Source organism: Cavia porcellus, unplaced genomic scaffold (assembly GCF_034190915.1).
Source record: "Cavia porcellus strain 051 isolate PalLab524CR breed Dunkin Hartley unplaced genomic scaffold, mCavPor4.1 scaffold_9, whole genome shotgun sequence".
In the NCBI taxonomy this organism is placed as follows: domain Eukaryota; kingdom Metazoa; phylum Chordata; class Mammalia; order Rodentia; family Caviidae; genus Cavia; species Cavia porcellus.
This window is the reverse complement of record NW_026947492.1, coordinates 56,463,994-56,481,112: the sequence shown is the minus strand read 5'-3', so window position 1 is coordinate 56,481,112 and position 17,119 is coordinate 56,463,994. Positions and strand designations below refer to the sequence as shown.

At 35.3% G+C, this 17,119-nt stretch overlaps 1 protein-coding gene and 1 long non-coding RNA gene across 9 annotated transcripts in view; one reads left to right on the top strand and one right to left on the bottom strand.

Moving 5' to 3' along the window:
- Positions 1-17,119, top strand: part of Acer3 (alkaline ceramidase 3) — a 139,332-nt gene that overhangs the window by 77,655 nt on the left and 44,558 nt on the right. For 5 of the 7 annotated variants that reach the window (XM_063256445.1, XM_023564620.2, XM_003468540.5 and 2 more), the window contains 4 exons: positions 4,983-5,035; positions 9,204-9,256; positions 12,685-12,766; positions 16,047-16,082. In XM_063256445.1, the coding sequence (XP_063112515.1) occupies positions 4,983-5,035; positions 9,204-9,256; positions 12,685-12,766; positions 16,047-16,082 (224 nt within the window). Of the gene's footprint in view, positions 1-4,982; positions 5,036-9,162; positions 9,257-12,684; positions 12,767-16,046; positions 16,083-17,119 lie in introns of all 7 variants that reach the window. The other 2 variants (XM_063256448.1, XM_063256449.1) reach the window with 1 other exon arrangement.
- Positions 6,435-17,119, bottom strand: part of LOC106027392 (uncharacterized) — a 68,424-nt gene continuing 57,739 nt past the window's right edge. For both annotated transcript variants that reach the window (XR_010049833.1, XR_001200989.3), the window contains one exon: positions 6,435-6,641. This is a non-coding gene — a long non-coding RNA (uncharacterized LOC106027392). The remainder of the gene's footprint in view (positions 6,642-17,119) is intronic.

Sequence of the window (17,119 nt, the reverse complement as noted above, 5' to 3'; positions counted from 1 at the left end):
AATTTTCCCTGAGTAGGTCTTTTACTTCCTTTGTTATACTGATTCCTAAGTAATTCATTTTTTTTGGATGCTATTGTGAAGAGTGTGGCTTCGCTTGTCTCTCAGTGAATTTGTTGTTTGTGTATAGGAATGCTGTTGATTTTCAAGTGTTGACTTTGTATCCAGCTATATTACTGAATTTATTTATTATGCCTAGGTGTCTTTCAATGGAGTTTTGGGGGTCTTCTATGTAGAGTATCATGTCATCTGCAAATAATGATAATTTAACTTCTTCTTTTCCTATCCTTATTCCTTTTATTTCTCTCTAGTCTAATAGCTCTGGCTAGTATTTCCAGCACTATATTGAATAGGAGTGATGATAATGGACATCCTTCTCTTGTTCCTGATTTTAGGGTAAAAGCTTTCCGTTTTTGGTTGTTTAATATGATGCTGGCTGTTGGTTTGTCATAGATGGCTTTTATCATATTGAGGTAAAGACCATGTATTCCTATTTTCTGTAAGGTTCTTACCATGAATGAGTGTTGGACATTAGCAAAAGCTTTTTTTTTGCATCTATAGAAATGATCATGTGATTCTTATTTTTGGTTTTATTGATGTGGTAGATTACATTGATTGATTTGCATATGTTGAAACATCCCTGCATTCCTGGGATGAATCCCACTTGATCATGGTGTATAATCTTCTTGATGATTTGCTGCATCCTGTTTGCCAATATTTTATTAAGAATTTTTGCATCTGTGTTCATTAAGGAGATTGGCCTGTAGTCCTCTTTTTTAGTTGGGTCTTTCTCAGGTTTTGGTACTAGAGTAATATTTGCTTCCAGGAATGACAGGAAGAATTGCTTCCTTTTCGATTTCATTAAAGAGTTTGAAGATTATCGGCATGAAGTCTTCTTTGTATTTCTTGTAAAATTCTGTAGTGAATCCATCTGGACCTGGGCTTTTCTTTGTTGATATGGTTTTAATTACATTTTCAATTTCATCAATTGAAATTGGGTTATTCAGCAGTTTTACATCTTCTTGATCCAGCTTTGGTACTTCATATGTTTCTAGGTCTGTGTCCATTTCTTCTGTGTTACCAAGCCTATGAGAGTAGAGGTTTTTGAAATAGGTGTTGATGATCTTCTGTATTTCCACAGGATCTGTAGTGATTTCACCCTTTTCATTCCTTATTGCATGAATTTGAGTTTTTTCTTTCCTTTTTTTTAATAAGGGTAGCTAGAGGCTTATCAGTTTATTTATTCTTTCAAAGAACCAAATCTTTGATTCATTGATTCTTTATATTTTTTTAGTCTCTATTGTATTGATTTCTGCTCTGATTTTTATAATTCCCTCTCTTCTTTTGGCTTTGGGCTTGACTTGCTCTTCTTTTTCTAGATGTTTGAGGTGTTGCATCAGGTTGTTTATTTGTGTTCGTTCTGTTTTCCTGATGTGGGAATTCACCGCAATAAATTTTCCTCTTGAGGACTGCTTTCATTGCATCCCACAGGTTCTGGTAAGTTGTATTTATATTTTCATTTGCTTGTAGATACTGTTTGATTGCTCTTTAATTTCCTCTGTGACCCACAGATTGCTCAGGAGTGTATTATTCAATTTACATGTGTTTGTGGGGTTTTTGCAGTTTCTTCTGTAATTAAATTCTAGTTTCATGATATTATGATCTGAAAACATGCATGGAATAATTTCAGTTCTTTTGCATTTACTTAAGCATGTTCTTTGGGCTATTATATGGTCTATTTTAGAGAATGTCCCATGTGCTGCTGAGAAGAATGTATATTCCGGTGTTGTTGGCTGGAACACTCTGTATACATCCACCAAGTACATTTGTTCATGGGTGTGATTCAGTTGTGTTATTTCTGTGCTGAGTTTCTGTCTAGCTGATCTGTCTCCTTGTGTCACTGGGATGGTAAGGTCTCACATTATAATTGTATTATTGCTTATTTGACTTTTCATTTCTATCATTTATTTTGTATAGCTGGTGCTCTCATATTTGGTGCATATATATTTAAGATTGTTATCTGTTGCTCTTGATGTTTTCCCCTAACTAGTATGTAGTGGCCTTCTTTATCTCTTTGGATTGTTCTTGATTTGAAGTTCACATTGTCTGCAAACAGAATGGCTAACTCTGCTTTTTTTTGGGGGGGGGCGGTGTTCCTGTTGCATGGAGAATTGTTTTCCACACTTCGACTTTCAGTCTATGAGTTTCCTTTTGGATTAGATGGTTTTCTTGTAGACAGCATATGGTTGGATAGTTTCTTGATCCATTCTGCCAATCTCTTTCTTTTAATTGGTGAAGTGAGGCCGTTTACATTAATGGTTATAAGTGAAATATAGTTGTTTATTTTTGACATGTTATCTTTCTGCTGTTGATTCTCAATCTTTCCACTCTGTTTAGTTGTTAGGCTTGTTTAGTGGTTTTTCCTATGTCTATCTAGAATGTCTTTCAGTATTCTTTGTAGGGTTGGTTTGGTGGTCATGAAGGTTTTCAGCTATTCTTTTTCATGAAAGTATTATTTGTCCATCAACTTTGAAGGATACTTTTCCAGGGTGCATCAGTCTCGGTTGGAAGTCATTTTCCTTTAGGATGTGAAATACTAACTTCTTTCTGTTCTTGACTTCATTGTTTGTGTTTAGAAGTCTGCTGTGATTCTGATAGGCTTTCCTTTATAGGTGATCTGTCTCTTCTCTCTAACAGCTTTTAATATTCTGTTCTTATGTTGGATATCTAGGATGTTGATTATTATATGTCTAGGTGTAGTTTTCTTTTGGTTATGACTATTTGGAGTTCTGTGTGCTTCACTGATCTGTATGTCAGTTTCCATTCTCATGTTTGAGAGATTCTCAGCTATTACTTCTGTAAATAGCCTCTTGATATCATTTGTGTTGTCATGTTCTTTTTCGTTTATCCCTATCTTATATTGTTTTTCTTTGCATCATCTTTCAGCTGTTGAATTGTTCTTTTCTGATTCCTTATTATTTGTAAAAGATCTTTCCTGTTTACTGGCTGCACTCTTGTTTTTGAGGTCTGAAAGTCAATCTTCACTTTCATTGAGGCAGTTTGGCCAACTTTCAATGGAATTTTTGATTTTCTGTATATCTTTTTGAATCTGTTTCATGCATTCTGTTTCTTATATTGTTCATTCAAGGTTTCCATATTTTTACATTGTTCCTCTAATTTTTTAACTATGTCTTCTTTAGATATGTTCAGCATTTCTTTCATTATATTTATCATTTCTTCTTTTACATGGAGATTATTTCTGATCTGAGTTCTTTTGTAGCCTCCTGGAGTTGTTTCCTTATGTCAGTTGCTGTCATTTCAGGAGACTCAGGTGTATGGCCTATATTTTCTTTTATGTCCATGTCTCCTAGGCGTGGTTGGGATGGGCTGGAGGTTTGAAATTGCATTTTGCTCTTTCGTTTTGTCATTGTCCTATATTCCCTTAAGGAAGCCAAATGCAAGATCTTAGTTGTTTCTTGGGTTGAGAATATCCATTCCTATTGTAGGGAGTTTCCCCAGTTTAGTGTTGGTCCTTAGACAGACCTTACCAGATGGCTCTGGCCACGTGGGATTGTGAGGTGGGGCCTTATAGATGTAAGAGCCAAGCACCAAGCTCCTGGTGGGCTGGGCTGGAGAGTGCTATGTGCACTTTCAGCTTGCCAGTGTAAGGCAGCAGCTGGGGAGTTGCTGGGTGTGGCCCACATAGGCCCAGAAGGGCCTCCTGGTGTATCCTCCTGTGGTGTGGGAGGTGAGGTGGGGTCTTACCAGTCTCCTAGGAAAGTGCCAAAGCTTCCACGGACTGGATACCGCTGCATGCACTTTCTTTCACACCAGGTGGAATGCAGGCAGCTAAGCAATCACTGGGTAGGGCTCAGAGAGGCCTGAAAAATCAGACTTTTAATGCTATATAATTCAACAATAGCAAGAGAACAGTCCTCAAGGGAGGCATGAAATGGCCATTCTCTTTTCAAGATGAATTGTCATCTCACCTCATTTTTATTGTTTTATTTATAGTATTTTGTGTGACTTTAAATAACTTATAGGTTTGTTTTTCTTTGCCATTAAGTAGTTTATCCACTTTGTACATTCTAGTCGTTCCCCCCCCCCCATTTTTGTTTGTTTGGTTTTGTTTTGGATTCTTAGTGTTTTATTTTGTTTTGTTTTTACTAGCTACATAGTTCAATCTGGCCTTAACAGTCCATGTATCCAGGCGGGTCTCAAACTGATGTTGATCCCTGGGTCAGCCTCCCAAGTGCTGGGATTACAAGCATGTGCTATCACTCCCAAACATAATTTCCCTTTTGAAAATAAAACCCCAGTCATCCCACTTTGTGTTTTCTCTGGTGAAATGAATACAGTAACTATTTCCTCCATCTCATTTTGAGAAGTAAAAATAATGTAATAGCAATACATACAGTGATTTTTTTAAAAAGCAAGGATGACTCAGGTGGTCTCATATCATTCTAATATGAAATCCCAATTTTCTACTTAGATTTTCTTGAATTTTTCTTGAATTTCATACATTTTTAAAACTTGAAAGTAAAAACAATTTAAATTAGAGGTATTCAGGAAGAACTTGAATATAGATTCTTTTTTTGATTTTCACTATTTTCCCCAAACTTTTACTGACAGGTTACCCACACCTAATTGAACAGGAGTTTTGGTTAGCCACTTACTTTTTTAGAGTCTATCCTAAGTATTTTAAATAGTTCTTATACAAATGATGGCTTTCTTTTACAGTATTTTTGATGAGTCACTAGTTTAACAGATTTGAGAACAAATATAAGCAATTAGCTCTTAGTATGCATACAGTTTTTAGTTGAAATCCGAGGAAGTCTTAAAAGTAGCTAATCAAGTATGCCAGAAGAGTTTGTAAACTTCATTTCCCTTAAAATTAGGTGCTTTGAAATGTTTTACTGTTAGGTCTGTGATCATCCCCGAAGAATTTCATGCTAATTGGTTTTTTGTATTTGTTTTAATTTCAGTGGTAGGAATGGGATCCTGGTGCTTCCACATGACTCTGAAATACGAAATGCAGGTTAGTAATGGCAAAACAAAGTTGACTAAATGCTTATTTCTCCAAATCAGTCACTGAAGATTTAAGAAAAGATTTTTTTTTTCTTAACTTTTAAGTCAGTCACAGCGATTAAGAAGCAAGGTGAGTTCTATTTAGAAAAAAAGAAATGAAAGCACTGCAGCTTTTTGATGACCCTTGTGCTGCCATATTCAATTTTAGAACAACATTGTGTATCAGTCACATTGAAGACATCTTAAAATTACCTAATCACCAAAATAACCAAAATCACATATTCTTATTCTTAGATGCTCGTATTCTTTCATGTCTCTGAGGCATACATTTCACTGGTTTAGTCTCCCTAGCTGGAAAAGTTTTAGAAGCATGTAACAGTTTTTAGTTCTTGCCCTGGCTCTAGAGAGATTATGTGTCTAGTCTTGAATTTTTGACTTTCTGGTTTATCCTAATTTAGAAACTTCTAGAACATCATTGTACAGTAGAAATAAAATCAGAGGACTATATATATATATATATATATATATAATTTAAGATTTTCTAGTAACACTTTTCAAAAAGATAAAAAGAAATAGATAAATTTTCTTCTTTCTTGAGATACTAAGGAATGAAGCTATGACCTCATGCACACTCCACCACTGAGCTATTTCCCCAGTTTTTATTAGTTCTTTAAGACAGTCTCATCTGGGCACAGTGGCTCAAGTATGCAATCCCAGTATTCTGGGAAGTTGATACAGGAGGATACCCAAGTTTGAACCCAGCCTAGGTAACTTAGCAACAGTGAAATTGTGTCTCAAAAAAAAAAAAAAAAATCAAGGGCTGGGAATGTAGCTCAGTGTGCAGGCCTTGCATTCCATCCCCAGTACCACACACACACACCCACACACACACCAGAGGTTTCACCTGTGACACACATACCTGCAATCTGAGCTACTCTGGAAGCTGGGCAATAGGACTGCAAATTTGAGGCAATTTAGCAATACTCTCATCTCAAAAAAATTTTTTTTTCATTGTTTGAGCACTACTGATAGTTCTTACACAAGTGTTAAGGATGAGATGTATGAAATACAGTCCCTGCTCTCCAGACAACATGGTACTCTCACTCAATAGGAGCTAAGAAAGTCTTCCCAAAGAAATAGAGAACTTTGACTCAACTCATCTGCAGGGTGGGTTACGGGTTCACTGACTTCATCACAGAAGAAGAATTTTCAGGATGTCTTTAATTAGAATTTAAAGAACACACTCAAGAAAATAAAGTGTGCATTAAGAGAGAGGTCCATTATAGTCTGGAATATTTATGTGTTTTTGGCCATGGAAATCGTGGAATTGGGAATCTATAGGAAGTTCAGCCTTGGTTTACTACTGGAGAAAAGTGAAGGCTGGCATAAGTTAAAAGGTAATAGCTCATTTTATTGATTAAAGGATGGGCCACTTTAGAAAGGCACAGGCAAGCCCCAGTCTGTTGTATTTTTTAATGGGTGATATAATGTGTTTTGCCTAAAAACATTCTTTGAAACTTTCAAATCCGTCTCTCTTAAGATCAGATTTCTGTCTTCATCAACTTAGCTGATTTGTAGACTTGGAGTATCTCTGAAGGATTTTGGATGTGATGGGCCTGGAAGAAAAAAAGCATAAATAAGCCTATGCAGTACAAATGTGGGTCACCTTAGGTAACTCTGATTGTGTCCTGAATTTGTGGTCTTCTTAAAAGTACAATTTTTAAACTGTGAGCTCCCTTGTCTCTTTCCTCCTATCTTTATTTTTTTTTAATCCTACCTCAGTACAAAGTTTTTAAAACTCTCTATACTACCTATAGTTCAGGCTCATAAATTGAGTTACAAGTTTTGTGACCTGGCCCCTACTTTCTTCTCTGGAATTATCTTCAGATACATATCCCATCTCTGCTCTTTTACTAGTCATAATATTCTTTGCACATATCCTCAGTTCAATTTAGTCTTTTGTGGGGGGCGGAGGTTCAAGGATGGAACTTACAACCTTGCACTTGTCAGGCACTTTGTGCTGCTGAGCTATATCCCTAGCCCCTCAATTTAGTCTTTTAAACAAATAAGCCACCAACATTCTCATCAGTAAAACACATTGCCATTAATCCCTCTCAAAATATCTTCCCATCATTCTTGCACACTTATCCCATCATTCTTGCAACTTTGTGAAGCAGTTCTAGAAGTGGTTTTTCATGGGATCTTACATGTCTTATACGTCTTACACTGTCATTGCTATCTCAATGTCTTAAATTGATTCAGAATGTTTACCTTTCATGGTAATTTTGATTTTAAGGAAGAGCCAGAAATCACACAGTGCCAGATCCAGTGAATAAGGGGGATGAGAATACCACACATTTTAACCACAGTGTTTTTAAAAACCTGCCTCTCTTTTGGGTGGCACTGAACAGCAGCATTTGCCATATCACATCTTGTGAAAATACTCATGAAAGATGACTCCCAGGACTACTTCAGAAAATAGCAAGAATGATGGAACAAGAGTGTTCAAAACAAGTGGGAATATTTTGAGAAAGACTAATGGCATTATGTCCTTCACTGTAGTAAATTTTTTGAAGTTTAAAATTTACATATATTTTGACCACCTTTTGTATATGCATAATAGAAGGTCTACAAAAATGAGCCCTTTAGGCACCTTGGTAAATTCTGGAAATACTGGATAGCTATACTAATACTTGCTAACACATGAAAACTGAAATAAAGAAGACAAAAATACAAAGGAATTTAAGTAAAGCCAGTAGATTCTGTTCCAATAGTTAAGTAAATTCTGCCTATCATAAGACTTGCAGTTGATTCAGCTCAAGCATTTTTTTAACGTCTAAAGTGATTCAAGTAAAAAGTTTTTAAGTTCACATAGCATAGAGATATGCTGTAGATTAGTTCAAAATCTGGCTCTGCAAATTATTACCTCTTTGTACTGTTCATTTTGAAATGCAAATGATAACATCTTAGAATTATGAAAATTAAGTTTCATAACGACAAAAGCACTTAACCAGAATACCATACACAGATGCTATTATTTTCACTATTCTAATAACTTATCAGCATAATTTTTTACTTTACATAATCTACTTACTTACTGTAACGCCTTTTTCTCACTGTTTAATTTCAAACCATTTCTCTTCTAGTTTCTCCTTACTCCTTTTAGAATCATTACTCTGTGTCTAATCAGATGTTTTTCATTACCCTTACCTTTTTAATCTGTGAATTCCTTGAGGACAGTTACTGTACCTTATTTATCATTGTATCCTCAGCTTCTGACACATTGCCTGGCACATAGTAGATATATTATTAAAGAATTAATTGTGTATCTAGTGATAAATAAACTCAATAAGATTGACTTAAAGATTAGAAATAATAGGCCAGGCATGTTAACACACACTTACAGTCCCAGCACTTGGTGGGGCCAGAGCAGGAGGATGACCATGAGTTTGAGGCCATCCTGGGCTAAATAGTGAGTTGAAGGCCAGATTGAAGTACTTAGCAAGACCCTGTCTCAAAAAAAAGATAGGGGGATTGGAAATAACCTGTCTATAACACCTACCTTAATGTCTAGTATGCAGTTTAATAAGTAATGGCCATAATTACTACTATTCTGCTAATAATAATATCATTTTTTAGAGACATAGAATCATTTGAATTAGTAAAATTATTTCCTTGGCCTTTAATACATCTTTTTATTTATGTTAGTGGATAGTTTATCCACTGGAGGTGTTGAAGAACAAAAAGAAATGCAAAAGCATACTGATGAGACCTAGAGACATGACAATAATGAAATCGTTCTTTCCTAGAAGTATAGTATAATTGTGATACTGAATGATGGCTACACATGGCTATCTTCTGCAATGAGCTGGTCATGCCTACTTGGTATGTATATTAGGATAGATGGATGAATAATCTGTTCAAATGCAACAAACTACAAACTCAAGGATTAAATTAAATGATGATAAATATATAAGAAAATAAGAGATGACAATCTTGGGGAGGGGGGCTGGGGATTGAGCCCAGGGCTTTGTATATGCTAAGCATATACTGTACCACTGAGCTATATTCCCTACCCCAAGAGATGATGATTGTAATCATTCTGATGTTTGATTTTTATTTGTATTATAATTGCAGCTCCATCATGTTCAAGTCTATTATGTCTTTGTTTCATATAGCTATTGGATGAACTCCCAATGATTTACAGCTGTTGCATATTTGTGTACTGCATGTAAGTATTAACATTTACATTTTATTTGATGTATTTTAAATTCCTATGTGCCTTGTAGATTAGCAAATGTAACCTAGTTATAAGAAATTGAGATGATGTAGATTATAAATTTTATATCAGTGAAGAACATGGGACTTTGAGGAGTTACACATTAACTTCAATGATGTCAAAGTCTAGTAACAAATTTAGGTAAGATCTTAATTTGATTTAAATTGCACAACTTGCCTTTCTTTAAAGAATATGTACAAATTTAGATATTTTATTTATTATGCCATAAAAACTTATCTATTATATCATTTTAATCTTCTCTTTGCCTCACAGCTATCTGTTAAATAGGTATTTGTGTCCTTTCAATTCTGAAGCATAATAAATGCTGCAACTCTGAAACATAATAAATGCTGCAAAAAAAATCCTTGTTTTGATTAGCTATTTAGAAACATGGAAAAGAGCAATGAAAAGCTTACAACCATTACCAATCCAAAATCTGATCATATTTCAGTATTGAGTTAATTTGTATTTTCTGGATGCCAAGAAAAATAATCAGTCTTGAAATACAAAAGTGATTAAGATAAGAACATTATTAAGTGCTGATACTTATCTACTATACTATGCTAGACAGTATACCATACTGTGTTAGTCACTTTCCCCTTGCAGGAACAAAATATCTGACACCTGAAACTTAAATGAGACATTTATTTTGGGACACGTTTCAGAGGATTCAGTCTGTGGTTCGACAGCAAGATACAAATGGTATGACAGAGAAAAGCTGCTCAACCCATGGCAACCAAGAAGTAGAGGGAGGAGGGAGGAGCTGAGAAAAGAATATACCCTTCCAAGTCACACACCCAGTGACCCACCTGTCCTGACCAGGCCGCACCTCTTCACAGCACAGTCAGCTATCAACGCATCAATGGACTCATCCACTGATGATTCTAGTGCCCACATGATACAGTCACCTTCCAAAAGTCCCATATCTGAGTATTTAAGACTTTGGGGGGACATTTTAGATCCAAACCATCATATGAGTCTCCCTAATTCTCAGCAAATAAGTGGTTTCGTCCTCATTTTGTAAACAATAAAGTGAAACAGAGAGATAAAGTAACTTTTGTAAGGATGTAAAAAAAATTTGATTAAGAAGCATGCCAACCAGGCCACTATGGGGTAAACAATCTCTAAAGGACACTACAATATCCTTGGAATATATCACGATTGAGAAAACTACAGTGGTCAGAATCTCCAGGAGAGATTACAAAAATTTTTTGATTGGCACAAAAGAATGGTGGATATGTGGAAAGGGGGACCCTTCCATAGTGCATGTTTAAATAACAACATATAGCCGGGGATATAGCTGAGCAGCACAGGCACCTTCATGGCAAGCATAAGGTCATGAGTTCAATCCCCCAGTACAAAAAACAAAACAAAAAAACCAAACTTAAACAAATAAATAACATGTAATCATTAACTGTGCCTCCTAAGGAGACTGAAAGAGGTTACCATCTCTTTAGTTTTGCTAAATTAAGGTATGCAAGTTTGGGCTTCACTTGATTCCTGGGTACATTAAAGATGTTTGCCCTGCAACATTCAGTCCCTCTAGATGTTAAATATGTAAAGAGTATGAAAGTCATCTTTCATGATTACCTTTTCTCATCAAACTATGCCCAAAAAATGCCAAATGCTGTTGCTGAATGCCATCCAACCGAAAGGCAGGCTCTTAAAAACATAGTACTTTCACCTACCTTGTCTGACATTATGGACTTCTACTCTTTCCCAAAATCAAGATGACTGTGAAAGGTAAGTTTTCAATACATTCAGGACATCAAAGCAGCCATAACAGCACAGCTAAATGCATGAAAGTGGACTTCCAAAACTACTTCAGAAAGTGGCAACAGTGATGGCACTCAAAGCAAGGGGGAATGTTTTGAAGGGGAATAATGGCTGTGTGTCTTTTACTATAATAGTTTTTAAACTTAAAAATTTGCTGTATTTTTCTATCATACCTCAAAAATGATGTCAGCAAACTCTTAGGAAGGTATAAGGTTTTACTTAGAAAGTAAGGATAGTTAACTAGGTGTGAGAGCACACGCCTATAATCCCAGTACTTGGAAGGCTGAGGCAGGTGGGTTGAAGTAAGTTCAAGCTCAGCCTAAAGTACATGGTGAGATCCTGTCTCCAAAAAACAAAACAAACAAAAAAAGAAAAGAAAGAAAGGAAGGATCTTTAGTTCAGTGTCTAATTCTGACACTAACTGCATGACCCTAGTAAGTCACTTAATGTTTCCATTTTTCATTTGTAAAAAGGAAGAGCATAGTATCATTGAAAAGGGTTTGAGGAAGTCTCTCTAAAAAGGAGTTAAGAATCTAAACTCAGCACAGACAAGTTCTTTCCTTACTATTACAGAAGAGAATTTTAGGATGTGTCAGTGAGAGACACAGGTTGATTTATTAAGCAGAGTTGGAAAACAAGAGAAAATGAAGAAGGCACTTTGCCCTAAGGAGATCAGTAAGGCACAGCTATGATAGAGAAGATCAGACTTAGTAGTTTTCTATTTCCTTTCAAGCCATAAACTCATAACTTGAAGATAAAAGCATGTATCTCACCTAACATTTCATCATGTTCTAAGCCATAATGTCACAGAATTTAAAAGTAAGGGAATTTTAAAATTAGGTAACTAGGTTCTTTACAATTAAGGAAATATAGGCATATCCAAGTCCCACAACCCTAGTGAACTGTAAAATATTCCTGTTACCTGTACCAAGACATAGTCCTCAAAAGTTGGGTACTTACAAATGGCCAATTATTTGTTCATAGTTTCTTATTTACTGTCTCCTGTGCATCGGGCACTGTCCTAATGACTAGATAAATGAAAAACTAGATTATATCCCTGCACACAGGACATCATAATACATGTATACCCATGTTCATAGCAGCATAATACATAATACACAGTAGCTAAATACACCTCAATAGAACAGGGAAGGGAGCTTCTTTCTCCCTCCCTCTTTTCTTTATTCCTTCCTCTCCACTTAGCTTTGCGTCTTTATATTTACATTATTCTTCTCTCTGCAGATTACTTCTCTGATCACTTATCCATTTGATTCTTCAGTTTGGTTGCCCACTAATAACAGCCTCAGATCTTGAACCTATCTGATTTATAATTCTATACTTAATTGATTTATTGTATGGCTCTCAAACTCCAGACTTTAAAAGAGAGCCTCTCATTATCCCAGATTAAGGCAGGTGTCTTATTACTAGTCCCTCCACAATTTTGAGGACTATAGGCAGTGCAAGGTTTCTGAGATGAGAACATGGATAAGAAGAAATAATGGGTATTACTAGCGTGCAGAAACATATGGGCAACTGATAAAGCAGTATTCTGTGTATGTTCCTAGTTATATATTCTAAAGAAAGTTTCTTTCTCCTTTTTTAAGGTTTGAATGCTTCAAGACAAAGAGCTCAGTAAACTACCATCTGCTTTTTATCTTAGTTCTATTCAGTTTAATAGTAACCACAGTAAGTCATATTTTGTCTATAATAGATTGAGCATGTGAATTTGACATTTATGAAATTTGGCACAATTTGCTTCCTGTATTTGCTTCAAGCTGTTCAAATTGAAATGTTTCCGTGTACAACTGGAATATCTCATTTTTAGAGATTGTTGCTTTGTTTCCATTTCAAGTGTTATGTTCTCTACAGTCAAAATAACAATGATAACAAAATAACAAAATAACAAAATGATAAGGTTGAAAAACAAACATTTAGTTAGCAGCAAAAAAAAACCTAACTTTTCTCATGAATGTGCATGCTATATCCTATTTGTTAAAAACAGAGATTGGCTTTGCTCTATTGGGCCTAGCATGACTATTTTAATGATTAACCCTTTGCTAATACATTGTGGTAGCTAATCACTTTCGTTCCAACTCTAGTGCTTTTTCCTTCAAATGAATTGCATTTTGTATTACGAAAATATTTATTTCAATAAATGGTTATTAAAAACCTACATGTCAGGCACAAGAAATAATACAAAGATAATTAAAAAGCCGTTGCTACTCATGAGGAATTCATTGTTAGAAAAGTTAGACAGTACACAGTGAATTACATCAAAAGATAATTGCAAAGCTGGACATGGTAACGCACATCTGTAATCCCAGCATTTGGGAGGCTGAGACAGGAGGGTTGTTGTAGGTTTGAAGCCACCCTGGGCTACATAGTGAGACCCTGTCTCAAAAAAAATAAATAAATAAAAAAGGATAATTGCAATAATAGAAATGAAAGCTATATGATAAAGAGATAGTGTGGAGCCAATCAAGACTGCTTGAACAGGCTCGATACTTTATAAATGACTTGCATCTTTATTTATCAAAGTAAATATTTTTAAAGAAAGCTTTAGAAAGGAAAAACTTTAATGAGATTTTAATTGATGATTAAGAGTTTTTCAGGCCCCCGAAACATCTGAATAGTCATTTATATATTCAGAGGCATAAAACTTTGGAAGAACCATAGTGAATTATGTTTTTGTTTACTTACTGTGTGCCAGATACTGTACTGAGCACTTTAAATTTATTGTTCCATTAAATCACCATCTCTGGTGGAATTGGGAAAGGTTTAATACTGATTAAGTATATGATAAGTGGGAGCAATCTTAAGAGATGGTGGAATTAGAGTAAAAAGAGGTTGTCTAGAATGGTTGCCCAGTTTATGGCCCAGCTGTCAGCATACACAGTATATCCTTAACCAAAATAAAAACTTCGAAGATGAGCAGTTTTTCAGGAAAGATAATGAGTAGGTCTGTCACCCATGGCATAGGGGTGAGTACATTCAGTTTAGAATGTGTTGAGTTTGAGATACCCAGCAATAATAACACTGGAGGCTAACAGGCTTGGCTAGGCTAATGATGTCAATTTGGGAGTTAGCAAAATGTACGTAGTACTCGAATATGCGGACAGATGAACTGACACAGAAATAGTGTAGACCGTTAATATGACTAAAGTTACAATTATATAGAATGCAGCTATTTGACGTAGAGATGGAAGAAATAGAGCAAGCAAAGGAGGCTGAGCACAAGCAGTCAAATTAGGAAGCAAAGACAGCCTGATATCAAAGAACAAAACTAACCAAACAAAAAACCTCTAGTAAGTTACCAGTATTACTGGTATTACTTGTCTCTCAATGAATTAAGTATAGTGAAGACTGAGAACTAACAGAAATGTTCAGTTAGAAGGCCAGTAATTTTAATGAGAATATTGTTAACAGTAAGCTGATGAAAGCAGAATCTAGATCTCAACTAGTTAACATATAACACTGAAAGAGTATTATACTCTACTGTATTTTCTTGAATTTCTGTATTCCTTTTTTTAACTGCATACTGATTAATAATGAAGGAATCCTTAAAAGCATCAGAAGAGAGAGCAGTTTTGTAGTCTATTTTTTTAAAAAGAGAATATTTTAAAAAGAGTATTAGTGACTTATCTGGCCTGCCAGGTTTAGAAAGAGTAGTGACAAAGTCAAGATTAGCCCCCTTTGTAAATTAGAGATAATAGTTAGAAGCAGGCTTTGAAATCAGTCAGATAGAAGTTTTAACACTGTTACTTAGTAACTAGAGCCTTGGACAGTTTACTTATTTGTAAAATGAAGATAATAATAGTATAAGTTTCGTATTAATTGGGAAAATCAATAGTTGGCACATGGGGGGACTCCATAATTCTTTGTCTTGAAGAGGCATGCCCCCACTTCATTCACATGTGTTTCTTCTAATATTAGTATTTTGAAATAAAGAATTCAGAGAGTAGAAGCATTCTCTTTTACTGAGTTTACTAAGTTTAGAGTTTTTGAAAGGAAATAATCTGATGTTTTTGTACAGAAAACTTAGTCCAGAAATAAACTTTGTAACCAAGTGTTAAAATTATAGAAAACTTTGTTAGATCACTATATTAAATGGAATATATAGCTATATAAGCTCATTCCTTGCTAGCAAAGGAATAATAACTTTGTCGACGAGATAAACAAACTAATACCGAAAAGTTTACACATACACAGTAATGGTAGGAAAGAAACTGAATGGTTATTTACAGTGTAGAGAGAAGGGATCAGAAAAGGCTTCAAGAAAGAGGTATACTTAGAATTGAATCTTAAAATACAAGTATTTCCCAGTGATGTAGAATTTCTGAGCAAAGTAAAGAGCAGCATATTTAAAAATATAGAAGTATGAAACTTAATTGCCCATATGACATTGAAGCATAAAGCCAGGGCGTGTGTATGTGAGATGCATTTAGGTAAGTACCTGAGGTGCATCTGTGTGCTAAACACGTTCATGTATTTTAGCATATCATGCCTCACTACTGTTATTCTTCATTATCCAGATAAGGAAAAATGAGTCTTGTTCAATGCATGTTGCATTTAAGTGGCACGTATGAAAACTGGCTGCTTAACTCTAAGCCCAGTGTTCCTGCTACTGTAGAACAGATCTGGGACAGAGACTGTCAACATCTTTGCCCCACATTAGTATCCATGCCTCTTGTCCTTCTTTGATATGATAAAAAAAAAAAACCAAGGAGATCAAAGTAGTCAACAACAGATTTGAAATATTTTGTTTATCATGGCAAAACTAACACTGCCTAAGAGCCACCCGTACTGGCCTTCTTGTGGCATGCATCTAATCTGGTTGGTTTTTATGTGACTAGAGTCAGTCCAAGTGGGATGAGTGGAAAGGAAAGATTTAGAATTTACAGAGTAGTTAGAATGTCCCTCACAATAATGCACTTCATTCATATGCATTTTTTCTAATATCTTACAGGTTTATCTTAAGGTAAAAGAGCCTGTGTTCCATCAGGTAATGTTTTTTAATTATCATCCATTTGTTTGTCAGTACATTACTGCTTTGTGTTTTCTTTTCTCAAGCAATTGTGTGCACACACAATTTTGAATATGTCTCAAGAAAATAGTTAAGTATTTAAAACAGCCACATTGCAGCCAGGTGTGATGGTGCATGTCTTTAATCTTTAGAGTCTGAGGCAAGAGGTTTGCAAATTGAAGTCCCGTCTGGGCAATTTAGCAAGACCCTGTCCAAAAATAAGAATGGTTGGGGATGTGTATAACTCAGTGCAAAAGACCAGTGTTCAGTCCCTAGCACCATAAATGAACAAACAAGTAAACAAACAGAGGTTCTGAGCTGGGAGTAGAATGTAGCTCAGAGATCAGAGTGCTTGCCTAGCATGCACAAAGCCCTGAGTTCAGTCTTCTAATACTGAAAAAAATAGGGAAGAAAACAAAACAAACCCAGAGATTGAAAACTCTATGACATGCAAAAGAGGTCACAAACCTGACTTTTATGTTGTTTGATTGACTTTGCAAGCCTGGGGCCAGTAATCTAAGCAACTATTTAGATCATAACAATATGCAATATAGTAACAATTGTGGATTTCCTACTGACCTATCACTATTTTGTTTTGTTTCATTTTCCTGTTCTATTTCCTTAAAATAAAATAAAATCAATGAATGAATGATGCTGCAAAGGTGCCTATAGAAGCCAGGTATAGCAACAAACCTGGAATAGCCAATGGCCAAGTCCAGCTGGCTGTTAATACATAGTGATTCAGATCCAACACTGCTCTTACAAGCAGAAAAAAAGTGAACATCATGTATACACATATGTGAAGTCTTTTTGTAATATTACAGTTTAGAAAAGACAAACTGAAAAATCCGTGAATTTCCCCCTTTAATTTATTTTAATATAATTTTGGCATTTTTTTTCTTTTTTTGAGACAGAATCTCAAAAATTTATTGAAATAAATTAAAGGGGAAATATTCAAGGATTTTTCAGTTTTTCCAGGCTACAATATAACTTACACTGGCATCAGACTCACAGTT